This window comes from Manis javanica, chromosome 15 (genome assembly GCF_040802235.1).
Source record: "Manis javanica isolate MJ-LG chromosome 15, MJ_LKY, whole genome shotgun sequence".
Taxonomy (NCBI): Eukaryota; Metazoa; Chordata; class Mammalia; order Pholidota; family Manidae; genus Manis; species Manis javanica.
Genome location: NC_133170.1, coordinates 71,604,625 through 71,632,063, shown reverse-complemented (window position 1 = coordinate 71,632,063; position 27,439 = coordinate 71,604,625). Strand labels below are relative to the sequence as shown.

Genomic DNA, 27,439 nt, shown 5'->3' with positions numbered 1-27,439 from the left:
TGGTGTGTATTCTGTGGGTTTGCGTAAACGTATATGACATGTGTCCATCATTATAACATCACACAGAGTGGTTTTCCTGGCATCAGAGTCCTCTGGGTTCCCCCACTCCTTCCCCCCAACCCCTGGCAATCACTGATCTTTGTAGTTTCCATAGTTCTGGAATGTCCATTAATTGGAGTCATACTCTGCAAATGTCCAAATGTCGTATGATTCCAAATGTCGTATGATTAGCATCATAGCACGTATTTTTTTAATGTTAGTTTTACATATATTTTTATTGTGAATACACATACATATACATGCATACATATGGTTTTCATATCAAATCAATTCATTATGGAATCTTGGGGTTAGAAGGAACCCTATATGGCTGTCTCTTCCAGAACACAGGACATACCAGGATGCATGCCTCCAAATGCACACATCATGGGGGCATTCATTATATTCCTCATTTCTCAAACAAACGACCCAGAGGTAGATGAGATGGTTTTTGCGGGTACTTGGGTGTGATGGAATCATAGAGAGAAAATCGTTCTCATTCCTATGGTCCTTCTATCTGTCTGTCAAGGAGGAGTGAGTCTTAGGTCAGTAACTGTGTTGAATGTGTCTCAAAAAGTGTCTAATTTCCCTGTGCAACAAAGGGATGAAAGCCTTGGATCTAGAGCTTTCTGTGGGTACCAGCAGAGACAAACCAAGGTAATGGGTTTCTTTCTACCAGTTAGCAAGTGATTCTAGTTAGACATAAAGAAGTGATATTTTTTATAAAATAATTTAAAATAAAAGATGAGTGATTTAAATAAAAATGTTAAGCAGGCCCGTGCACAGGTCCTATAGAGATGTGCTGATGATGGTAAAAGTGAACCTCGAATGGGTGGACTGTGCTGAATGCTGCCCTGGTGTCTATAAAGTGGTTTGGTCTACAAAAGTTTGATTCACACACAGCTTTTAGGAAACACTTCTTGCAACTTCTACATGGATGCACTCTCACCAGTACCTGCTACTACTGCACAATCATGCCAGTAGACTACGTGTTGATGCTTTACATGAAAGTTCTGGGTCTTGAACCAAAGATCCTTCTTTGTTACTAAGTTTAGACATTGCAACAGAAATGAGAGTGAGGGCTCTCTCTTCCTACCTGGAAAATTAGAGGGGTGTGGAGCTGTCTGATAGCTACCAGATATGTTATGATTCTCTATGTTGGTGTTTTAGATACCAGTTTCCACCTGAGCTAGCAGACTCTGTCTGTGAAACTGTGAAATGAACATGAAATTAGCATGGTAGGATTTTATCAGCAACCAGCAACTCCATCCCCATAGAGATTGCCACAGTGAAGGAAGTCAACACATACAGCTTTCCAAATGGGGTGCAAGGGGGAAAGTATTGAGGCCTAGATTGCATTTGAAACACAAAATGCTAAGATTAAAAAAAAAAAAAAAAGCCCAACCCAGCTTGAATGATGCAGAGTATGACTCCAATTAATGGACAAACCGAAACCAGGTTTTTTCCCCTTTTAAAAGCAGTCTGATTCAGGATAATTTTTTCAAAATCTCCCCTTGAAGGAAGTGGTGGGTCCAGTTGATGTGACTGGCTTCATTTGCTTCTTGGGCTTGCCAGAGGCTAGGCTGCATTTCCATGACACTTATTAGCTCCTGTCCCAAGGTAGTCATGTAGCAATCAAGTGAAAACCAACTCTTTCTCCCATTCAGATCACCCAATTAAAGATCGAGAATAATCCCTTCGCCAAAGGATTCCGGGGCAGCGATGACATGGAGTTGCATAGAATGTCGAGGATGCAAAGGTAAGAGAGTGGATTCCTTGACACCCTTGCCTCCACTTACCTCCCGATAATCCAGGTGAGCTAGCGGCAGCCTCCCTCCAAGAACCTCCCTGCCTGCAGAAGACCAAGCTTAGAGAATTGGGCACTCTTAGCTACTAAGTCAGAGGACAGCGAACCTCCTTCCATCCTACTTTCTGATAACCGTCATACATAGTTTACTTGATCAGGCAACCTGGTGGGCCGGGAGAATATTCCAGGGAATTTGCATTCTCCATTTGCCTGGGAACAAAAGCTACACCTTTCTTCTCTTTCTTTGCTGTCTCTCTCTCTCTCTCTAGTGAGGTCCTCTCTCTCTCTCTTCCCATAAGTCATAGCCGATGAATGATTTTCTTTTTTGGCAACAGCTCTTGGTAAATGAAAGGGAAGTTAATGACTTGATTTCCTGGGGGTGAAATACAGACAAACTTGACACCATGTGGTGGTCCAGGGCACTGGGGGATTGGAAGCTGGTGATAAAAATTGCTCAGTATTTTTACATATCCTGTGGTCACAGTCGCTGATATGATGAATAGAAGGGGGCTGTAGCAAATGTACAGAGTGGGAATTTGGTCTGATTTGAAAGGATTGTACAAGCATTGCCAATTTTGTTGAACATTCTCTCTACCTCTTGATATGCTTCCAAAATAACTTACCATATGGCAAGAAAATTAGCCATCCATCTTGATCACTTTGACCAAGAAAGTTTTTTTTTTTTCTTCCCGTTTTGCTGGGTTTAGTATTTCAAAATAAAATGAGGTCATTTAGGAAGCTTTTCCTTATTCTTTCTGGAAGACATGAAAAGGGAAAGTTGGGCAGATGGGCTGACAGACTCATTCAAAGGAAGACAATATACCTAAGAAAGAGAAAGAGAAAAGGCTGCAGCTTTGTGGTGTTAATACTGGGCTTAGGAATACATGCCATGGGAATGATTTTCAGATAGCGGGCTTAGCATGCATTTCAAAAATAAATATGCCATTATCTCCAGGCGTGCACAATGTATTACACTCCTATGTGTTCCTGCGTTCATAATTGGTTTCCTTTGTGATTGTGGATTAGTAAGATGCTTTTTGTGGCTAAAACAGCCAAGATCTGAAGTTATTATTTTTAAGGAATTTTGGCCTCAAGTGTCTACCTTGTGAAATTGGCATTGGCTTTAGTCTATAGTTAGTGGACATGGTCACGACAAATATCACGTAAAGCTGAGAGCGGCTGAACCACTGGTGGCCCTGGGCTCAGAGAGCCAAGCTTTTATTTCCGCGAGTTCAGACTCCCATCCTGACCTGCCCATTGTCTGTCATTCAGGCAGCTTAGCCATTGATGGCTTTGTCTCAGTGCCCCTTCAGGTAAGGTCTAGGCTGGGCAGGGCAGGAGAGAAGACATCTCTCTCAGGTGCAGTTGAAGGTTTTTTCCATCTCCTGTATCTTCCCTCCCCCCGACGAGGTCAAGAGCAGGTGGGGTAATGGACTTAAGGGGTTACGAATCACCCCTCTCACTTAACCAGTCACCTTCCTGTTGATTCTATCTTCCTAACATACCTCAGAATTTACCGGCTTTCTCCGTCCACACCCCCTGTCCCAGCCACCACCATTCTCATGGGCACGCTGCAGCTTCCTAACTTATTTGGACCTGTCTTTTGTCCTGTTCCCTTTCCGGACATTCTCCAGGTGGCTGCCAAAGACAGCCAAACACAAAACTGACAAGGTTACCCCACGGCCTGGGACCTTCTCAGTTCCCCCTAACCCCCTTCACCAGCCATATAAGGTCCAGACTCCTTTGGGTGGCTGACCACACTCTTACCACTGGGCCTGGCCACTCCCCCAGCTCGGTCCCCTGCTGCTGCCCCCTGTTACTGCCCCCTCTCTATTTCGATCATGTTGAGGGAGGTGCTCCAAGCCTGTATTCTTTCCATTATTTTTGGCTCTTTGAACAGCATGTTTGTGCTGCCTCAGATTGTCTCTTTTCCTGCTTGCCATGGAGGTCTCCTTGTGGCTATTTCTTCCTCCAAGATGTTCCCCTGGCCACAGACTGTGTAATCATGATGTGTCTATCCCCAGGACCCCCACTACTTTCCTGTCTCAGGTCAGGGTCCTGCACTTTGGGAGCTGCTGAACAGATGATAGATATCAAAGGAGAGGCAGGTAGGGGGAGTCCAGGTATTTGAGAGGTCAAATGTCAGAGATCCTGGGGACTCTGCAACTGTTCTAAACACAGCTGGTTAGCTATTTAGGCAGATGCCTACTTTCGGTCTGCATTGGCTGTCCTGACCATCCCTCATTACTGCAGGTTGGCTGAAGTTTTGACCAGGTGTCCTTCGTGGGTAGGCACTTGTAGGTGGGAGGCAGGTAATCAGTAGGCCTCACTGATTGACATGCTGGGTCAAAACTCTCAGCCTAGGAACCATGTGTGTCTTTGTGGCCATGTTAAGAGTTGCCCAGGGCAATAAGAGGGCTGAACTAGCCACTGAGCAGGTTGGGAGAGGGGCAAGGGTCACCCGCCCAGGTCCCTGGAGATGGCCCCCGGGAAGGAGAGAGTGTGAAGCACAGTGGCTCCAATAGAAGGCTTTGGAGTCAGACAAACTTTGGAGTCACACAGATCTGGGTTCAATCCTTGCTCTGCATCTCTTAGCATATGACCTTGAGCAAGTGATTTAACTGCAGAGAGCTTCAGTATTTTCATTTCTAAAATGGGCATAAATAAATATAGCTTCCACTTTCTGTTTCTGTAAGAATTATATGAGCAAATGCCCATAGAGGGCTTGGATCCTCGTCCATGCTCAATGCAATGTTTCTGATTTGGGGGAACACTCCCCATGACTCCCAGTTTTGCTCTTGTTCAGAATTTATTCTAGGCTTTGGTGCCAACTCCCAGGTTGCAGTAGGTAGTGACACGCGGGGAAGATGGCTCTCTGGAGTTGGCAGTGATAACAACCAGGCTGGAATGACAGGCTCACTGTTAATCTTGTAATCCTGTTTCCTGTCCCCCACATACCCGGTGACAGCTGGCTCTGGGAGAAAGGCAGGAGAGATGAACTTTTCTATTCCAAGAATCAGAAGAAGGGAGAGGGTTGAGCATTAACATAAAGTTATCCCCCATAAATAGCTTTTGGATTAGCTTGACAAATGGCTGGGCACTCACTTCACTATCTCTCTTCACCCATCTCTCTTTGGAAAATGCAACTGGTGTCTTCATTATTTTTCAACATTAATTTATGGTTTTTAGTTATAGAAGCAATAGGTGCTCATTGTACAAATGGGGGAGCTATGCGAAAGCACGAAGTAGACAAAAATTCATTTAAAAATCCTGTCTCTTGCAGACTGATGGAACTGTGTGCTAAGGTTGTTTTGAAAGGTTAATCTGAGGTTTACAAAACATCTTGTCCTAAAAACCAATATTTCCCAAATGGTAGTATCCCTCCCCTGGTGGTAAGTGAGATGCTTTTAGAGGGTGCACAGACACCCAGGCACATCAGATGGATTTCAGACTTAGAATTGGTCTGGGTTCTAAGGAAGGAAGGAAAGGAAGAAAGGCAAGAAGGAAGGGAGGGAGGGGAGTTAAGGCTGATTATTTAAGGAAACAATATTAACTAAATAACAGTAGAGCTTGTATAAAGACGTGGTGAACATTGTCAAGGTGATATGCAAACAACAGTTTGGGAAGTACAGTTGACCCTTGAACAACATGGGTTTAACATGCATAGGTCCACCTATTTGTGGAATTTTTCAATAAATAAGTGTATTTGATGGTATTATACGTGTATTTTTCTCTTCCTTGTGATTTTCTTAACATTTTCTTTTCTCTAGAATGTTGTAAGAGTATAGTGTATAATACATGTAATATACAGAATATAGGTTAGTCAGCAACTTATGTTATTGGGAAGGCTTTCGGGCAACAGTAGGCTATTAATAAAGTTTTTGGGGAGTTGAAAGCTATACATTTTTTATTGCATAGGGGGCTGGCACTCCTAGCCCCTGCGTTGTTCAAGAGTCAAATGTACACCTAAATGCTCAGCCTAAAAAGAAAGGTGTGGGAATTTCACTGCCAAGACTAGGGCTACTGGGTGTGGGGGACACAGGCTGTGGGGGTGGGGGGCACCTTCATAGAACGCATGGGAGCTAGGCCCGTAGGAAGAATGGGATTGGTAGGAAGAATAGGTTCTTCCTGCTGAATGAGGACCTACCTATATTAGGGTCTACACATACTAGGGCTCAGGTACTGAAGGCCTGAAAGCCGGCTGGACTTGTTGACTGAAGGACCACGGGAGACAGCTTCTGGGCCAGCTGTCCCCCATTTGCGGAAGGGGAAACTGAGGACCAGAGACTCATTTATTTATTCAGTTTTTGATCTGTTGATTTATTATTCAGCTAACACACATTTATTAAGTGCTTACCATATGCCAAGTGCCGGGGATGCAAGGTGAATCAGCACACACAGGATCAGGGTTCACAGATGGAAAAGCCATCTCTGGAGTTGGAGACCCAGCTACCACACTCAGTGGCTCCAACTCTCCCCTGCTCCACTGAGCCTCCATTTCCTTATCTGTAAAACGGGAGATAATTATAGAGCCTGCCTCTGGGGCTGTTGCATGGATGAAACAAGGTAATTCATGTCTGCTGATTATTGTCACTGAAAAGGGGAACAAAGTGTTCCCAAACTTCTCCTGGACGGCTGGGAAGCCCTGGGCTTTGAGTGATGCCATCAGCAATCTGTGTGTCAGTTATTCCAGGCCAGCCACAGTTTCAGGGACCACATGCACCCCAATGCATCCACAGCTCAACAAAGAGACAAGGAAATTGACAGCCTCAGTCCTTCCATGAAGAGCTCAGAGGCCATCAGAGTGCTCCGGGCTTCTTCCAGTGGGTTCTTGGCCTTCAGCAATGCCCCCAAATATTACCTCTGTGGGAAGGACCAGGCATTTCTTGCTGCCACCATGAGGGAGGTGAAGCAGGAGGTGAGAGGGCAGAGCCTCTATTTTGTTCATGACTGTGGGTAGGAGGATTGGGAAGGACTCACTTGGGCATCTTTTGCCTGCAGTCAGGTGTTGGGGGCAGCAGGCGTCTGAAGGCACAGAGAAGCCGGGTGGCTAGGAGGGCACCTCCCCATGACTTGCAGCCGGCTGTCCGCTGGCACACGTGCAGGTGGTCTGCCCAGCGTGGTGGACTCACGGCAGTCAGACTCCTTCCATGGCTAGCTGGCCAGCCCCAAGAGGACCAGGTGGACGCCATGTGGTCTTGGCTCTCCACACCTTGCAAGTATGTAGTGTCACTTTTGCTGCTTTCTGTTGGTTGGAAAGGACTCACTAAGGTGGGCCCAGATTTAAGGAGGAGGAGCAGGGACCCCTCCTCTGGGTAGGAGAGCCAAATAACATGCCTGCACTTTGTAACACTGCCCAGGTGCGCATGGAAGAGTGTGGCACGGCATCTGGCTCAGGTGATGCTGGATCGATTTTAGGTTGTTCCTTTGTCTTTTACTGGGCTGCTGGTGCACTGTGGGATGTGGTCTCCACAGCTGGGGTACGCCGGGCTCTGCTTTGGCTGGCCTGGATTTTGAGCACCCCCAGTCACAGAGCAGATAGATAGGAAAGCTTAGAGCCCAGGAGGTCCCAGCTAGACCCAACAGGTTAATTTTCTCAGTCCTAGTCAGGTGGACACTGACCAGTCTTACCTGCTCTGTGTGCTTATAACCCCCTCTCCCTCTTCTTCCTCTAGGGTGGGGCTCCTAAGACCCCTTTTGAAAATCCAATTAATGCAAAGCAAGGGACACTCTAAAAAGTCACAATATATAAAGAGAAAAATGTCTTCAAACAATTTCAAGGGATGCAGGGGGTCTGGGGCCCCTGAAGGGTTAAAATCCTTCCACTGGAGCCTTCTCTCTGTCTCCAGCCCTTGCTTCCTGATTTGAAATTGATGTTTAGCTCCTAACATCAATTAGTCATTTTAAAAAATGATTTAATGCTCTTGTATTCTCATGCTTGTGGTTAAAGGTGATCAGAGTGCTCAATGAATGAGGCATGCTTTCCAAGAGGACATTCTGGAGGTGGCATCAATTCCCTGCTTCTTCTTGTGCTGTTGGCTGGCTGCATGGCTGCCTCGGGGAAGTGAGATTTTATGTAAAACAAGAGGGGTGGTGTCAAGTTGTGAAATGGAGGGTTGTCCCAAGGAGCTCCCATGGTGCCTCATGGGTGTCTAAGGATGTAGATGCTCAGAATAGTCGCCCTCCCATTTTCCTGTTCATCAGCGGTCTCCCCACACCCCTGCCCTTGAGGGACAGGGTCTCAGGGCAGATCACTCACTCAAACACTTTTAGGCAGCATTTCTCAAACTTGTGGAACCCATCACAAGGACTTTAACACCCCGAGGAATTACAGTATGCAGCCAAGTTTGGCTCCATGCCCCTAGAGAGATTGCCCCCTCCCTCCCCATCCCCACCCTGTCTCTCCATTACCCCATCCTAGGGATGTTCTCATATTTGAAATTTGCTTTACATTCGCCATAGGTGTTTTGTTTTTGATTTGTTTGTCTTGGTTAGGGGGAGAGGCGTTTTTATACCACTGCACAGAACATTTACATGACCTTATTTTTTGGAAATAGAGCACATGCTCAAGCAGGTGTCTGAGGCTGACTTTGCCAAGGCCAACATTTGACCTGAAGGTGACCAGGACGTCCTCAGCTTACTTCTGCAGGACCCAGGGGCCCGCAAGTGATTCCCCTCAGACCAAAGGCCTCAAGACTACCCCTCTGAGTGTGGGAAGTAGTTTGAGAAGGGTCAGGGAGTTCCGGCCCTTCCAGACTTCCAGAAGGACTAAGGTCCAGCCTCAGAAAGCTTCTCTCCACCTTTCCACCCTCCCTCCAAAATCATAACAATAAAACAAAACAACCCCTCCCTCCCAAAAAAACCTACTAAGACTAAGACATAGTTTGTCTTGTTAAAACTGTTAATTTTAACCAACTGAACCAAAACAGCAAGCTCTTTAATTCAGTGCTAGATAGCTGGCAGCACTGTTTGTCTTACTGTTACTGTGAGCCCATCAAAAGTTTAGTTTGCATTGGCCTCTCGTATCTGGAGCTTCACATCCAGCTTTTACTTTGAAGGCCTGCAATTATGACAGGTGACGTGGGCTTTATTATTCTCTTTCTGCAAATGGAGAAACTGAGGCAAGGAGAAATGTCATGAATGGTCTATATTGGTCAGGACTTTCCCCATGATTCCAGAGCTGCCTCTGTAGAGTTGCTTGAAATCTTTTTTTTTTTTTTTCCAAATCACAGACCCCTTTTGAGTAGCTGATGTAAGTACCTCCCTCTTCCTAGAAATACTAACAAGTTTTAAATATCTGGCATTTGGGGGGAGGGTTCACAGACCATTCAAAGCCCTTGCAAGGTAAGAACTTCTACTTCAAAATATAATAATGTGTGATTTATAAGCTGGTGTTTATTGAACAATACACATGCCATGCAGCGAATCATTTTATATCCCCAAGACATAATGAGTCATTATTCCCATTTCACAGACAAAAGACAGAGGCTTAAAGAAAGGAAGAACCTAGCCAGCACCAAGTGGCCAAGTTAGCAGCTGGGTCCTAAAATATGACACATTCACACAGCCTGATTTCAGAGCCCAAACTCAGAATGACCACCCTGGTTCTCATTTATCTAGATTTTTAACAAGGGAGCCCCACGAGATGGATCCGCCGGCATTCACCATGCCCTCTTCCAGCTCTCTGGTGTGGTGCGACCTGAGTAATAAAATGATTGTAAAGCACTTTGTAGACACCAGGGAGAGAGTGATTATTATTTGTACCCAGCTAAACCTGGTCTGGGGTGAGCCACCCCTACCCTCTCGTGTGTCCATGTTAGATCAGAATAGCTTCCCCAAGTGTACTGGAAAGTTAATAAATTGTGAAAGCTCTCTCAGGATTGTGGGGCCCCCTTTTTAATTTTAATCACAGGTTAAGAGCTAGCGAGGGGAGGAATTTGTTCCCCGAGCACAGGGAATTTACAGTCCCCAGCCTTGCCCTGGTGCGGTTGTTTAGCTATTGGAGAAAGGCTGCCAGGAACTGAGTAAGCATCACCAGGGGAAAACAACAAGAAGCCCCCCAGCACACCAGCACCGCTGCCACCTGCTCCGTGAAAAGGCCGATTCAGGCGGCTGCAGTGGAAAACGTTCTCAGGGGCGTTCGTTAGCTGGCGGCGGGCGGCAAATGCAGTTTGGCCGTGGGTTTCAATATTCCCTTGTAATGTTTTACAACCCAGAACCCGGTGACAATGGGATCATTCATTGCACTCGCTCACATGGAACAGCATGTGAGAGGGGCCCAGCCAGGGAGAACCTGGTCTGCGGGTGCCAATGCCCAGGGTAAGCTGAGTTACCCAGGACCCCTGCTTCAGTCGGGTGAGCCCAGGCTGAGCAGAGCATGTCCGCAGGATGTGGGTACAGCTCGGTTGATACAGCAGAAAGCAGCAGGATCTGACACTCGGCGAACTAAAGGTTTCTCAGACTGCGGGATTGCTAGATTGGCCCGTAGAACTTGACATTGCCTAGTGTAGCCAGTACCCAACTCTGGAATCACCAGGATGCTTTATTTAACAGGAAGGTTATGTCACTCAAGCAGTTGGTGTGGAGGCAACAATTCTGCATTATCAAGTATACGTTAGCTTTGGGAGAGCCCCGACCTGGGGTGAAGCTCTGCTTTACCTCCTTTTTGCTGTGTGATCTGGAGCAAGTTGCTTAACCTCTCTGAGCCTCAATTTCTTTACTTTGAGAGTAACTCTAATCATAGCGCAGATGTGGGGTTATCGCCAGGATCAGTGAGGGAAAGCATGTAAGTCAACTAGCGCAGTGCCTGGAAGACGAGGAAGCAGGTGCAGGACCACGTGGGTGCTAAGGAGGGCCGTGGCCAGTGACGGTGACAATAAAGCAGCTCTTCATTGCTGCCCCTCTTCCCAGACACATAAGGACTTTTCAACTTTCAATTTCTCTCCTGTCCTGGATGCCTCAACGATGCTCTCAAGCTGTAGAGGGAAATGGTTTGTTTATCTTCCCATCACAAGGCCTTAAGAGACTTCTGTCATGTTGCTGCTAGCTGTGTCCCTGTGATTGGTCACTGAAGAGCCCAGTGAAAATTACCCCGATGTTTGATTGGGACATTTCTTCCCTCTGTCTCTCTAATCCCGTGCTGACTAAGAAGTCACTTCACTGTTCCATGCCCCGATTTTGACACCTGTCAGATGGGGTTGGGGAACCTGTACTTCAGGCACCAAGAAAGGTGTTCATCATTGACAGTGGGGATGATGTTTGAAGCTCTTGGAGAGAAACAAGCTGTGAGAGGCAAGTGATTATGGGATAATATGGCTTTCCCACTTGTGTGAGTGCTAGTAATCAAAAGCAGGATTTGACCTTCCAGAGAGTAATTTTGCAATTTGGCAGTACTGGACGGGAGAATTCCACAGAGTCTATTGATACAGTCTCTTGTAAATTCCCTCAGCCAACATTTTTTGGGAGTTATTATCTTTAATTAAAAGAAAATAACCGTCCCCATTAAGAATATAAAACCAAAAAAAGATTTCCCCCGTCCTATTGGAGCCCTGACAGCCCAATACTTGAGCTAAGCAGAGCTACATAGACTTGCCAGTGAGATTGGATACCTTTTATGATTTTTCTTTCTCTCTCTCTCTCTTTTTTTTTCCATTACGTAACTTGAGCCACAAAGCAAGAACTATATAAAGCTAATTTCATTCCTTTCAGCCTCCGAGCCCCAGCTAAACCCGGAGAAGAGTCCAAGCATGTGGCTGCTCAGGGCAGCTCCAGCTTTGGTTGTGGGATGGCATATGCCACAGGAAAGCTTGGCTGGGGGACCTCTGGGTGTTGGGAAGGTTCTGTAGCTTCCCAGACACTTGGCAGACACTTTGTGTCCCCTGCCTGGCTACTCTGACGTGCCTTCCCATGAAAAATGAATTTGTCACGAGGTGGGAGAATGGGACAGGATTCTTGCACCCTGAACCCCTGCTCGGCTAAAAGCATATCGTGTTTTGAAAACTGAAAGAAGTAGGAGACTGTCTAGAAGTAATCAAAGGTTTGTTGGCTTGGAATTGTGGTTACACCTCTTTCTGGCTCTGTGACTGTGGGCAAGTTGGTTCATTTCCCTGGGCCTCAGTTTTTAAATTTGTAAAATGGGGACAAAAGCAGTACCTATTTCATAGGGTCATGGGAAGGATGAAATGGGTTAATACGGCATTCTGTATTAGATGTGGGGTTCTTTGTGCATGAGATGATTTCAGATGTACTCTTTGGCTTTAATAAGTATTTATTTCAATAGCATTAAAGGGTTGATAAATAACACCATAAGCTAATGATTTCACAGATATTATTGCTAGAGTGAGGCTAAACTTATTGGATACAAAATTAATTAAAAATATAAGAAGTTAAAGAATAGTGGCAAAAATCACAACACCCTAAGTTTAGGATTTACTGATACATATTTCCTTCAGGGAGGAGTTCTTACTCTGGTGCCATGGGCCTGCTGGCAGCCTGGTGAAGCCTATGGATAATTTCTCAGAATAATATGATTAAATGCATAAAATAAAATATATAGATTGCAAAGAAAACCAATTATATTGAAATACATATCAAAATCTTTAAAAAATTATAGTAATATATGCTCTTTATAAATGGGCTAAGTAGAAGGATCTAGTAACATGTCTAAAACAACTGTAATTTTGAAGTCATGATGAGCATAAATTGTACCTGGATACTGTAGAGGATATGAAATACTTTGATTTCTGTTGATGACAGTCACTAGGGCCATTAATAAAACAGGGACTTTTTGCCTACACCCATAACAGAAAGGAATACCACATTTCAACTCATGATTGGTGAAAATAAAGACATTAAAATCCTAGTCTATATCCCTGAACCCCCCACCCAAATTAAGACCTCCAAATTAAGGAGACAGGCTTATAGAACTACTTCCTCCTAAGAAATTTTATGAGCTGAAATCACGAGCCATTTTATAAAGGAATAACAGTAGTTTCTACTTTCTACTACATGCCAAGCCTTTTGTAGAGCATGTGGTATATTTTGAACAATCTCATGAGGCTCAGAGAGGTTAAGTGCCTCACCCAAGGTCACACAGCTATTAGATGGCAGATCTCTTATAGAAGATACATCTCCCTAAGTCTAACTCACACCTTTTTTCTTTCTACTATACCCTGATTCTTAGATACTTTGTGGATATCAGAGTCCAGTGGGTTAATCAAGGAAGGGAAGGTGTCTGGGGGCTCGTGGCAGTATGCTGTGGTTTCTCCAAACCATCTCTGTATTTTCCCCATTTCACAGATGAAAAAAATAAGGCTCAGCTAGGCGATCTTCTTATCTGAGTTCACAGAGTTAGCAAAGACACTGAGTTGAGTATGCTACAGGCACAGTTGGGGTGGAGGACTCATTTCTGGAGATTTGATGACAAATGGACATTTCCCCAGAAGTAGCAGCTTTTCTGGATCTGCAGATGGAAGACTTGGGTCACATTCTAAATCCTGTTCTGTCCCTTCCTCCCCTGGGGCCTCCTCTTGGGGAACTGTGGTGGGGGCTGCTTTGAGTACTTTCCTTTTCGTTTTTATTTTGCTTTTCATCCAAGCAGGGTTTTCCCTGTGGCTTTCAGCAACATTTCTGCTTTCTTTTCCATCCAAGGTGGCGTGGAGGGTGGGGGACACCGGAAAGATGAATGACTACCCTGGACGGGCCATATGGCACTCCTTTATTTGTGGGTGTATTTCCTCAAGCTCCTGGTTCTCCTGCCCCACTGTTACCAGTTTTATCCCAACATGGAAATACCTGTACAAGCTGCATAAGTGCTCACTGTAAAAGAGGCTAAGCAACGCAGACAGGCACAACGCAGGAAGTGACCTAAACATTTTTGCATAACCCCAGTTCCTGGAGGGAACTGCCAGTAATCATTTCACAATTTAGACCATGTTCTGTATCCTCCTTTTCTAACTTAATTGATCTTGCATGGCTTTCTGAATCTGTGCATATACAGCCTCTTCATTCTTTTTTAAGGTTGCGTAATATTTCATTGTTTAGCTCTAATTGAAGTTTGCTTAACCATTAATGAGGACATTTACATCATCTCTAGTTTTTTCTCTGTTGTAGACAATGTCGCAGAGAAAACCCTCATCCTTAAGTTTTTGCACGCTGGCCTGAGCAGCTTCTTAGGAAAATTCATAGTAATTGGATTGCTGAGTTATTGTATGTTAAAAAAAATAGGATGCTATCAAATTGCCTTCCAGACAGGATGGACCAAATCACCTTTCCATCAGCCTGTGCACTAGAATAGTTTGTGTGTGTGTGTCCACGATTTCCTCTCCCCATCCCAAATGCTGGCAGCCCCCTGCCTTTGATGAATGTGGGAATGTTATGGGTCAGGCCTTTTTCTACTTACACACTTACATGTTTCTCTCAATTCTCCCTTTTATCTAGGAGCAGCCCCCCCTCTAAACAACTCTGAAAACTCTCTGTTCCCTCCCCACCTGCCTGGGTTCCTCTGGGGCTCCTGGCTCTGCTTTGGCACCACTCCTCAGGAGAGATTTCTGTTGACGTTCCTGAGCTCCTATGAGGAAAGAAAATAGGAATCCCTGGTATGAAAGCTGAAGGCGCAGGAATGTGGAGGACCCATCCTCAGAGTGTGAGGGACCGGGTTTTGAGTTGCAGGATGCTGTCCACACGATGTCATTGAATTTTATTATGCTTGGCTTCTCTGTGTGACAGCTGAGGCTCAGAGGTTCTGGCTCAGAAGGACACCCGGCCCATAAACGATGGAGATGGGACCTGAATGTGGATCTGCCTAACCTTAGATCTCACATTCTGGTCTCTGTTTCTTGTCCTTGATCTTCCTTCTCGCTTCTCTTCCCTTCCTCTTTCCCTCTCCTGTCTCTTTCCTTCTACTTTCCCCAAAACAATGACAGTGATGCTGAAGGTCACCATTTGTTGACCAACTCACTATGTGCCAAGTACCATGCAGTCATTCACATGTACTAACTCATTTCTTCTCTCAACAACCCCTTAAACTGGGCTTTTTTATTATCCCTATTTTATAGATGGGAAAAGCAAGGCATGGAGAAGTTAAATATTATGCTGGTAACACCAAATACAAAAGGCAGCTCAAAAGGAAATTCTAAGGCACAAGCAGCAAGCTACCCAGATTAGGGTAACCTAAGATCATACCTAATTGTTAAGATGGTCAATTACCACTCTTTTTTAAAATCAAAGTATAGTTGATGTGCAGTATTATGTCGGTTTCAACTAGACAACATAGTGATTTAACAGTTAGCTACATTATTAGATGCTCACCCCAACTAGTGTAGTTACTCTCTGTCAACAGCGATACATATTATTATTGAATACCATTTGTAACTTACGTTGGACAAAGACCTCAGCACCATTTTAAAGATGGAAATCCAGAAGTTAAGTCTAAATGACTGCTCGGGTCTTCTTGCTTTTGAATTAGGGAATTCAAAGACATATACAATGGGCTGAAATATTTCAAAATTCTATGTGTTTATTGATCATTAAGATGGGTTTTTAACGGGGGTGCTCTCCTACCTTTCTCTGTACACATAGAACTATTCACAAACCTACTCGCCTCACATATAAGGCATGAAAAGTTAGTGCCCAAATATATATGTCCATGGCATTTGAGCACTCGAGTGTGATTTTGATTACTTGGCTTATCAAAGTTGCTTTTGTCTCTTATTTTGTGACTTTTCTGGTGGGTTCTTTAACCCCAGAGTTCAGCCAGTTGGGGGATCTGTACTAGGGCACTGATCAATGGTATGTCCCATCTTCTCTCTTTCAGTAAAGAATATCCTGTGGTTCCCAGAAGCACCGTGAGACAAAAAGTGGCCTCTAACCACAGTCCTTTCAGCAGTGAGCCTCGAGCTCTCTCCACCTCATCCAACTTGGGGTCCCAGTACCAGTGTGAGAATGGTGTGTCCGGCCCCTCCCAGGACCTTCTGCCCCCGCCCAACCCATACCCACTGCCCCAGGAGCACAGCCAGATTTACCATTGCACCAAGAGGAAAGGTGAGTGTGACAGCTTCTGCCCAACTTGCTCTTTCTCTACTTTTTCCTTCCTTTCCTTGAAAGATAAAGGAATACACAGCTACATTTATTTATCTAAAAAATGTAAGCAATGCAAAAATACATAGAGTGTGTAAGACATTCAAATCATACGAGTAAAACTGAAAGGCCCCCTTGACAGGTCTTGCCCTGGTCCTACCCGCTACCTTGGGAAAACTTATCTGAAATGCCCAGACCTACTGTGTTCATTCACACCCGTGCACATGGCCACACACAAAAAGGTTTGTTTTTGCTTTCATCATACTGTCCATATTTTGCACCTTGCATTTTTTGAACTACAATATGTTGTAGGTATCTTCTCATGAACATAGAGCCGCTCTTTCTATTTAGCTGCTGAAGAGGAAGAATTGCCTCAAAAGGGTGAAGTGGGTTTTTTTTTTGCCAACCCCTCTCGTGGGCAGGAAGGCTGCTTCCCGCGTTCCTGGTTGCATTACAAGCTAGGCTGTGGGGAACCTCCTTATAATTGGATGTGCTTTGGTTTATGTGCTAGAGTTCCTCTCAGGGGGATTCTGAGCTCTTCTTTCCTTTCCAGATCAAAATCAAACCAAGAAAAGGAAAGAAAAGAAAAAACCAGAACTGATTTTCTCTCCTTTGCATTCCCTCTTATGGTGGCTGGTGTCTGAGAAATGCCATAGTTTTCTTTGCCAAATGAGAAATGGATAGCTTTTTCCTAAGTCATCTGAGTCCAAAGGGGCTATACTAAAAAAGGAAATCCCAGGGGTACATTTTTTGAGCCACCATTGAAGTGTTCGATATGGGGGCAGTGTTCAGTGTACTGGAACAATTGATTGGTGTGAGCAACGGACAGGCACGGTGGCAGAAGGGCCAGAGAAACACAGGTCTGAATCTCAACTCTGCCACCAGCTTCTTGTGTGATGTCAGGCAGGTGTCCCGGCCTCTCTGTGCCTCGGTTTCCCACTGTGTAAGCATGGCTAAGTTCCCTAGAGAAACTGATGTTTGCTAAGCATCCAGTAGGTGGTAGCTATGATTGCAGAAGGGACAGGTATTGTTCCAGAAATAGAGTCCCAGGAAGAAGTGAAGAGAATGCTGCTCATCTGGGTAAGGCTTTAGGAAATGAAGGAGTCCTTGTAGGCTAGTGCGTGTGCCTGTGGTCTTCAGACTCAGACATTAGGATGAATCCTACCTTTGCTATTCGTGAATTTTTATGACTACAGGGCAATTTATTTAACCCTCATAAGCCTCATTTAAAAAAATCTACAGATTAGGGCTCATGATCGGACCAGTCTCATAGGCTTTGCATTAAGATGTCTTGAAATCATGCTTGTCATCTTTTAGCACCGAGATGACTCAATAAGCCATCATTATTTTGCTCCAGCAGGCTTGAACCTTAGCTTTTAGAGTGGCCTGTTGTACCTCACAGCCTCAGTAACTGATACGATGCCCTTGGAAGTCCAATGCCCAGCTTCTGGACCTTCTTGCAAAAATGCTGACTCACAGGAACTGATGGAAACAGTTGCTTTGGCAGCTTTCTTTGACACTGGGGTTAAGTGAGGAAACTAATGAGTCTGACGATTTGACATTTACCAATCTCGTGTTTTGAAGGAGGGAAGAGCTGTCACAGGTGCAAGCCTGGGACTGGGGAACTGACCTGGATGAGGCTGACATTTCCAGACTTACCTGAAGCCCACCCAAGCTCCCTGGATCTCAGAGACCTGAACAATATCACCCCCAACAAGTCCCCTGGCCCGACTCCCAGCACATCTACTGCTGGGTGGACTGGAGACCAGATGCCTGCAAACATGTCTGCCTCGTCACGAGCAAGGGTTAAGCATGTCCCACAGAGCATGGGTCCCTGCATGGAGATTCTGTTTCATATTATATTTAAGGGCACCCTGCTTAGGTTCTAGACCTCAGCTTTTTCAAGAACACTATTTAGTAGGTGCTATTGTTCACCCACTTTACAAATGGGGAAACTGAGACTCTGAAAGGTCAAATCATGGGCTGGTGGAATCTGAACCCAACAGACTGTGGACACTGAACCACCAATGTATACTGCCTGCCCTCCCCTTGCTTATCAGCTACAATCTCAAAGTTCGATTCTCTCGTAGAGATTGGCTCTTGAGACTGGGTCTTAAGACTGATTAAGAGCTCACCAGGTTTGAATTAGGGAGCTCTGTTGATTAAATTAATGCCAGACCAAAAGAAGGGAGAGGAAGACGTTAAAAAGAATCAAGGCTGTTTCAGGTTTAATATGTACAAGAGCATCTTTGTGCTTTCCTGGAGGATGAGGGGGAAGGCTTTGAATGCAAGACGGATGAACCTCTTCAGATTCTCTGAGCAGTGGACCTGCACAGGGTGCTTGGAGGGATATGAGATTGAACTCAAGGTCAACTCCAGGGAAGCTGGAGGTGGTGGCTGTGCCACTGCAGGACTTCCCAGCAGTGTGGCCATGGGAAAGTTGCTTCAGCTTTCTGACCCTCAAACTACCTTTTCTGCATAATGGGGATAACAATAACACCTACACTGTCGGGTGGATAGGAGGTGAGATGAAATGATTCATGTAAAGCGTACCTGACGCATACAGGTGCTCACTGAACCTTTGCTAGCCACCATTCTCTCCTTATGAAGCCACACTGTTGAGATCAGGACAGGAGGTATAACTGCATATACAGACATACCTCATTGTACTGTGCATCGCAGATATTGTGTTTCTTACAAATTGAAGGTTTGTGGCAAACCTGCATCGAGCAAGTCTATTTTGGCCTCATTTTTCCAACAGTATTTTTGTTCACTTCACATCTCTGTGTCGCATTTTGCTTATTCTCACAATATCTCAAACTTTTTCATTATTATTATATTTGTTGTGGTGATCTGTAATCAGCGATTACAACTCACTGAAAGCTCAGATGATTTTTTTTAGCAACAAACTTTTAAATTAAGGAATGTATGTTTTTAGACATAAGGCTGTTGCACACAAAATAGACTACAGTATAGTGTAAAGATGCTTTTATATGCACCAGGAAACTGAACAATTCATTTGACTTGCTTTACTGTGGTGGTGGAACCCGAACCCACAAAATATCTGTATCCAAGGTATGCCTCTAGTTATACAATTGTTCGATTAAAATGGTGATCGAGTGCCGTAAAGGAGATAATATGAAACAGGGGTGTCAGACTAGAGTCGGGGGTCAGGGAGGCACTGAAGCTGAGGTCCTCAGACTGGTAGATGGGCAGGAGAGGAGGGAGATGAGTGGGTGGGTGTCCGGGCAGATAGAAATGCAAGGTGCAGCTGCTCGGAAGAGGGGGAGCCTGCCCCCATTGCAAGCCCGCGAAAGGCCAGTGTGGCTGGAGCCTGGAGTAAGGCAAGTGGTGGGGCACAAGGCTACAAAGAAAGTGGGGCCCACATGGAGCCAGTCCTCATAAGCCATTTTAAGGATGTCAGAATTTATCCTAATGCTGATGGACAGATATCGGAGAGGTTTAAACCTGTGAGTGACATGACTGGTTTTTGTTTTGAAGTGGTCACATTGCTGTGCGAGAAGGGGACTGTTGAGGGGCTACTGCAGGGGTGTGAAATGATGGCAGCTCAGCCAGGGGCTGGGAGGGGAGATGGACATGTGGGTGGGATCAGGACATAGTGACTGGCTGGAGATAGTACGGTGAAAAATTTCCCCTTTTCCACAGTGTGGCAACTGAGGCTCAGAGAGATGGAGGTACTGGCCCAGGGTCACCCAGCTAGTGAGTGGCCCCGTCCAAAATTCACAGCACCGTCTGTGTACCCTGCAGGGCTCCTCGCATCTTTCCAGAACCCTCTGCCCTTCTCACCTCCCTCCACCCCTAAATGGGAGCTCCCAGGGACAGGGAGCATTCCAACCAAGTTCTGTGTGTCCTGCATGCCTCAGAGACAACAAAAAGCAATTCATCATCAGCCTCCATTGTGAAGTGATAAGGAATCAGCGGAGGTTTCCTTCCAGTTTGGGATTCCCGTTAAGTGATAACTCCGTGGGTGGCTTTCCCCCTGGCCCCTGCCTGCCCCACTATCTGACTTCCCCTCATTGTCTGTCTCCTTTCCAACAAGCCCAGGAGGCAGGCCCAATGAAATGTCAAAGGGCCAGGCAGGCCAGAGGGCTCCTGTGTTTGGACCCAGCTGTCTCCAAACTATCTTTCCGATGGATGGAGCCAAAAGAGCCGGGAAGGTCTTTTATCAATGCTACTCAATCAAATCCAGGGCCCCGGGGCCTGGGAGAGCACTTGTCTATCTTTCCTGCCCCCTCCCACCCTGCCGACTCCAACCCAGCCCATTAGAAACCAAAGGCAGCCCAAACAAGTTCCAGCCAAGCCAAGTACTGTGTTGGACATTCAAAGGGAAGTCAGCACTGGAGACAAGGGGAACTGGATGTAGGGATGGGCTCTGCAGGGGTGCATTCTCTGTGCTGTGTGCTCTTTAGAGCAGGTTCGCATCATTTCCTTCTCTGTGGTCTTTGAATCTGAGTAAGTGCCTTCCATCTCCATTTTGCAGGGGGAAGCAGGGCTGACAGATTGGGGTAGATTTCTATGGTTGTGTGACTGGTGAGTTGCAGATCTGGGAGGCATCCATCAAATAAGTATTAATGAGCACTTGCTTTGTACTGACCACTCTCCTGGGTGTATTTGGGGTATGGGATCTGGGGAGGGCAAGATGGCAAAGGTCCCTGCTCTCATGAGGCTTGTATTCTTACTGGGGGAGACAGATAATAAGAAAGTAAATAAACTGGATGACTTTTTTAGGTAGTGGCTAAGTGGGAGTTGAACTGGGGTCTTTTGATTCCCAAATGAGGATCTTCCCACAGTACCATCCCAGTTCTCCCAACTTCAAGCTAAGAGCTAACAGCGTGGGGTCTCACACGCACAAACCAGCCACCCATCCCTCCGTTCACAAGGGTCAAGGTTACCACCTTTGCATATTCTCTGAATGCACCCAGTTTCATGAAAGCTGAAAGGCTGGGACCATCTATCAGAAAGAGCACTGTTTTGTGAGTCAGAAGGCCTGAATTCTAGTTCCACTTGCTGAAGGTCACTCAGCTAAGGAGCAGCTGCCCCCCTCTCTGCCCCAGGGTCTCTTGTCTATAATGACCACAGTGGTCTTTCATCTGAATGCACTCAATAGGCCAGAAAAATGATCCATTTGGAATGGTGACCAAAAATGGAATATTTGCCCAATGGGAGGAGTGATTTAAACAGCTCTGGAATCCACCCAGATACCTTCACAGAGCCTTCTATCCAGTTTTCCAGGAGGGAGAAGAAAGCAGACTGTGTTGCTCGATAGATAACATTTGAACACTTACTTCTTAAGTGCAAGGAAGAGAGGCACTAGACTGCATTTATTAGTATCTAAGTTCCCACAAGATATTTAGGTATTATCCCCATATACAGCCAGGAACTGAGACTGGAATCATTCAGCAGGGAGAGTGAGAGACACAACTCTGTGCCCTCCAATCTGTATTCTGGATATCATTAAAGCCACCTTATCCAGAATCTAAAGCAACTAAAAAAATGCAAAGGCACGGGGTTTTCACATTGGGAGGTAGTGATCAGTGGTCAGAATCTAGAAGAGCTCAGTTGTATCCAAGGCACTCAGGTGGATTCAGGACAGGTGGAATATCAGTGACCACTCTTCATACACAACTTTCTGAAATGGAGCTGTGGACTCATCTCATCAGACAGGACACCTGCCTACAGCCCATTCCTCCACTGTGGAGGGAAAGCATGACTTGGCTGGGAAAGAGGTCTTTGCTATTGATGAGTTATTGGGGCCCCCAATAAAAAGAAAGACACCAAACCCTAACCAAAATAAACACCGAGATTACATCCAATGCATTTATCACAACCGACCTGAAATTTCTATCCATGCTTTGGAATTTCTTTACAATATGATGTGGTCTGAAAGGAATTTGAGAATGCTCAGGACCTGCTTTCATGAATCAGCCAGCACTGAACTTTTCTTAGGATTCTGCTTCAGATCTTTGGGGTATTAAAAACTGGAATGTATAATTTTACGATTTTCCAAAATGTGCTCCGGCCTTTTTCATATTATTCTTCCTTTTTTTTTACTTGTAACAAACCTGGAAGCAGATCAAAAACTCGGGAATGGTTAGATTTCCTTGTTTTTTTTTTTTCTCTTGCCAAGGGTACCCTGCAGCTGTACTCTTTATTATTGAAAAGGGGAACACCCTGGCTAAATGGAAAACCCAAAGTTTATGATTAGAGCAACAATGGAAACATTCAGATTTATGCATCCGGGGTGTGGAAGGGAACATGGAGGGAAGGAATCAAGGGAGGAGGTGGCAGGGACGAACAAAGTTGAGTGTAGCAATGTCTTCAAGATGCTGCAAACAACACCCAGTTGCAAGGTGAAAAATGTGGCCACTGGCTTATCTGGATGTCTTCAGACATCTGGGTGGTTGGCACGATGTGGCTAGAACACCTGGAAAAGGGACTGCATGTTTTGCCTGTTTTTGGACAAATGTTTGGGCATCCTGTGTGGCCCAGATGTGTCCCAGAAAGAGTCTAGTAAAAATAAATTTGTTAGCTTGCTTCAAGGTGGGCACGACCCTAAAGAAGATATGGGAAGATTTTTTCTTCTCCTGTGGTTGTCAATCAGAGCATGGCGCGAAGGGAAGTGCTTGGTGGAACCCAAACCCACCAGCTGTACCTGGGTTGTGGAGCCTTTTATAACCCGGTGCAAAGCCACAGGACTCACTGTGGGCAAATGACTGGCTGGGAGCTTGGTATCCAAGGCCTGGTTCATGTTCAGGCATCTTGGCCCACTGCCCTCACTGATCAGGTGGGATGGAGCGGGCCAAGGGTGTGCACCCAGCAGGTCCATGACTCTCTACTGACCACTGTATTCCAGCACCTGGCACTTGGTGCGGGACTCACTAGCTATCTGTTGGATAACTGCTGAGTGGTGCTGGATACGAGAAATCAAGAGAGCTGGAAGCAAAGTGTGGTGGGCAAAGTAGGTCAGACCTGGACTCAGTGCCAGCCTTCGCTCCTTCCTAGCCACGTGTCTTGGGGGCAGGTAACTTCTCTGAGCTTCTTTCTGCCTCTGTGAGACAGGAATGAGAGCAGCCACCTTGAGGAATTACTATAAGGTCACTTTGTAGGTGCTCAATTAATTCTAGTTATTATTTCCCTCATTATTTAGCCCCACATCCTGCCCTCACACCATGCCCATCACAGTGAGTTGCCAGATGCCCTAGCATTTTCTTTTTCTTCACCCCAGAATGACAGACACATTTCTTAACAGTTATTGATTAGAAGGAGATGGAAAGATGAGGAAAATCTCCAGTTTGGGAGGAAAAAATCCAGCCAAGTAATTAATCTATGTTGAGGTTTACACCTTGGTAGAAATTCCCAAGTATTGCTTGCCCTGAAGGAAGCACCTGGAAGCATGTTATTGTAGATTCGGTCTGCCAGGAGACTGACCGGTAGTAGTATCCTTGCAAGAGCTGCTTTTGAGGGTGGCCATCAGGAGATTGACATGCTTGCATTTTATTTAATCCTTATTGCCCTCTAGGGTAGGTCTTACTAACCCTGATTCCGAGATGATAACGATGAGTCTCTGAATTGGCAGAGGCCCCTCTGGTGTAGTCACACAGCTCTTAAGTAGAAGAGCCAGATTCAAACTTGGACCACTCTAGACTTCTTAACATGGATCTGTATTTCAGGGAGTCCTTGACCCCCCTGAAGTTATGTGCAGAACTTCGGTATGCCTGTGCAATTTTCAAAACTCTGTGCTTCAGTGTATTTTTCTAGAAGACAGCCCAGCAGTTCCGGGAGTTCCCAGAGGAGTCAGTGATCTCAAAGTGGTTAAAGAAGATGCTCTTTCAGAGGCAGAATATCCCCACTGCCCTACACTAGAGAATAGGAGAAGGGGAAGGACTTGCTCAGCAAGGAAACAGACCAGATCTTAACTGGGTACTTGCTTACTGATATAAGGCATCAGGAAAGGATTTGGCGATTCACTCGAGTTCCCATCCATTTGTCCATTTGTCCATCTACCCTTGCATCCACTGTGTGAATGTGTAGTGTATGCCTTTCTGCACAGCATGATGCTGAGGAGCCGAGGCCTTCTCATTAGATGGCTTGGCTTCTAATCCTGGCTCCAGTGTTTATCAGCCATATAAGACCTTGGGTGAGTTTCCTAACCTCTCTGTGTCTCCTTCCTGTCACTGCAAAATGGGAATAATGCTAGAGCCCATGTCATACGCTGCTGTGAAGATTAAGTGGGCACCTTATGGAGTGCTTAGAATAGCCCAGGTGGAGTAAACACTATTTATGTCTCTTCTTACTGTCATTGTTGATGCTGCTCTTATTTTGGTCACTAGATATGTACCCGAGTCTGGGAATGCAATGATGGGTGATACAGATAATGTCCTGCCTTTGTGAAATTGACATGCAGGGAGAAGGGAAGATGATAATGATGATGATGATAATTATTTACTGAGTGGTTCCTTGCACCAAGCTCCAGACTAAGAGCTTAATCTACATTTTCCCGTTTCATTCTCAACACTTCCCTTTGTAGAAAAGTGCTATTGTTACTTTTCCCCTTTACAGATGAAGAAACTGAGCTCAGAAAGGGTCCAGCTGCTTGCTGAGAATACCGTAGCGCAAGGTCACGGCCATTATGGCACACCTGAATGGAGGTTGGCGCTAACGGTCTCCCAGACTTCATTCTTCCGTCCTTTGGCCGAAGGGCTGTGTCTGCCTTTAGCTGTAGGGTGGCTGTCCTGGCCTCACTGGTCTCTCTCCTCCTGTCTTAGCAGATGAAGAATGTTCCACCACAGACCATCCCTATAAGAAGCCCTACATGGAGACATCGCCCAGTGAAGAAGACCCCTTCTACCGCTCCGGCTACCCCCAGCAGCAGGGCCTGAGTGCCTCCTACAGGACAGAGTCAGCCCAGCGGCAGGCCTGCATGTATGCCAGCTCGGCACCTCCCAGTGAGCCTGTGCCCAGCCTGGAGGACATCAGCTGCAACACGTGGCCCAGCATGCCTTCCTACAGCAGCTGCACCGTAACCACTGTGCAGCCCATGGACAGGCTCCCCTACCAGCACTTCTCTGCTCATTTCACCTCGGGGCCCCTGGTCCCCCGGCTGGCTGGCATGGCCAACCATGGCTCCCCACAGCTTGGAGAGGGAATGTTCCAGCACCAGACCTCAGTGGCCCACCAGCCTGTGGTCAGGCAGTGTGGGCCTCAGACTGGCCTCCAGTCCCCTGGCAGCCTGCAAGCCTCTGACTTCCTCTACTCTCACGGCGTGCCAAGGACCCTGTCTCCACACCAGTACCATTCTGTGCATGGGGTTGGCATGGTGCCAGAGTGGAGCGAGAACAGCTAAAGGCAGGCCTGGTTTGTAACAGACGTTTGTCAGGGAGAGAAGAGAGAGAAACAGGAGGGACGGAGAGAGACAGGAGCAGAGAGAACCCCACGGACAAGATTTTTCTTTTCAGCCAGTGTTCACATCTGCACTTGAGACCCCTGGACACCCATCAGATCAGCAGCTTGACAATTCAGAAAATGTGACTTTGTCGTTTTGTCTCCAAACTTAAAAAGCAAACGCAAAGATGAGTCCCTGCCACCAAGGTCACCATGCTCATCAGCTGGCCACGTTGACCCTGCCTCCAGACGTCCTCCCGGATTCCCTTTTTTTGGTCTCCAGAAAGTTCTGTCTCATTGAGTGTTTTATCCTAATGTGTAGTCAGAGGCGTTTCCTGTCTTGGTGTTTATGTTGACATTGTTATATAATAAATAATAATATATTTTTTTCTTCCGATTTTCTTAACGGGACCCAGTCCCTTATTTGGGGGGAAGTCTGAGGCAGGTATGTTTCAAAATATGTACTTGTGGGGTTCCCCTCAAATACGCCACCCCTGAAACCTAAATTCACCGCCCTCCCCTTGACTATGAAATCACCTACCTCTGCCGTGTGATATTTCTGAAAAGGTTCCCTGTGTCCCGGCTTTTCTCCGCTTTTGTCCTACTGTCCCCATCGTCATGGAGCCGGTTGGGCTTTCTGCTTACCAGGGGAGTCAGGATGACGCTAGGCTCCATCTGATGTCCTATCTGCCTCAGTGCCGTCTTCCCAGCTCTGTCTTTCCAGCCGTCTGTCGCTAAAATGTGGCCTATAGCTTCCCGTCCGGAAAGCTTGCTTTGAAAAACTTAAAAAGCCCTGGTTTACATGCGGGCAGAACTGTGATAAGCGAGGAGCAAGCGCTGCGCTGACAAGAGTCATGAAAATGCCAAAATAAATACTCGTCTTGATAAAAAACAAAGCCAGCCCCAAGCTTCCAAACCTCCTCTGCTGACCTGACCCAATCTGGATGCAAAGCAAAATCCACAACCCGTGAAGAGGAGACAAGACGTGCTCACCGATTATTTCTCTCCAAAGAAATCACAACGACACCCAACGCTGGCACAAAACTGTGGTTATTGAAAGCAGAAAGCAGTATTAAAAAAAAAATGTGTAAGTAAAACGTTACTGCAGGGTTCTTCAGATGTAATATTTTACTGGTACTATTTATTTATAAATAGGAGTTCTAATTAAGTAATAACATGAAATGAGATCCAGCATGGGAGCTGGCCAAGAGCTTTTAATTTTATTGATACTCAAAACCAAGTTTGCATTTTTTTTCTTTCGAATGTGCTTTGCTTTCTTGATTAAAAAAAAAATTGTTTTTTAACTGACCCTAATAAAGAGAACAGGGTAATACTGAGACTGAGTATGTCCATGTACGTGAGAGTGTGTGAGTGCATTTGTATGTGATTGTCTTTATGCGATTATGTCTTTTTATGTTGCTAAGGGTGGGGGGCAGAATTAAGTACTCATTCCGTATATTTGTGTGCCAGTTAATGCCTAATAAATACCATGTGCTTAAAAAAGTACAAGGGACTTGAACACCCTTTTTTCCCCTTTTCTTTCTACTGACTGAATAGAGGCACAATTAGGTGGAGGAAATAGGAAGGAATTGTCTTGCAAGTGAATTTTTCACCTCACCTGTTTTCTTCTGCTGGTCTCCAGGGAATTTGGACTTGTGTACTTGAGTGTGATGGAGCTGAATACGTTTACCCACTGGATTACCTCCCTGGAATGGACTTACTTAATTGAATTTATGTCAGGAAAGAAAAATCATCTGGTATTCCAACTGATCAAAAAATATCAGTCATAATATATGTAACACCCACTACTTGGTTTTCTGAAGGGTCTCTTTCTTTGCATTAATTACTGAAACCAAGTGTTTTGGAGGTCCCAAAGCAAATTTATAGACCTTCAGTGGATATATACTTAACTTTAGGATTTGTGAGTTTGTCCTATACAACACGTATAGGGCAGAACAGAGCAGCAAATTGCTGAGTAAATTAGTGCTGCAATTGTTTTCTTTTTTTATAATTTCAGTGCCCACACCTTTCAGATTATCAAGAACCATCAAATATGCCACATTCCCTTGAAACAGGAACAACTAGTTGGCTGATTACAAATTATTCATTTAATCA

At 45.6% G+C, this 27,439-nt stretch overlaps 1 protein-coding gene across 6 annotated transcripts in view; it reads left to right on the top strand.

Moving 5' to 3' along the window:
* Nucleotides 1–27,439, top strand: part of TBX5 (T-box transcription factor 5) — an 89,733-nt gene that overhangs the window by 18,026 nt on the left and 44,268 nt on the right. For 4 of the 6 annotated variants that reach the window (XM_017673560.3, XM_017673559.3, XM_017673561.3 and 1 more), the window contains 3 exons: nt 1,707–1,798; nt 15,660–15,886; nt 24,709–26,661. In XM_017673560.3, the coding sequence (XP_017529049.1) occupies nt 1,707–1,798; nt 15,660–15,886; nt 24,709–25,286 (897 nt within the window). In that variant the 3' untranslated portion in view covers nt 25,287–26,661. Of the gene's footprint in view, nt 1–1,706; nt 1,799–15,659; nt 15,887–24,708; nt 26,662–27,439 lie in introns of those variants that run through there. The other 2 variants (XM_017673558.3, XM_073222625.1) reach the window with 2 other exon arrangements.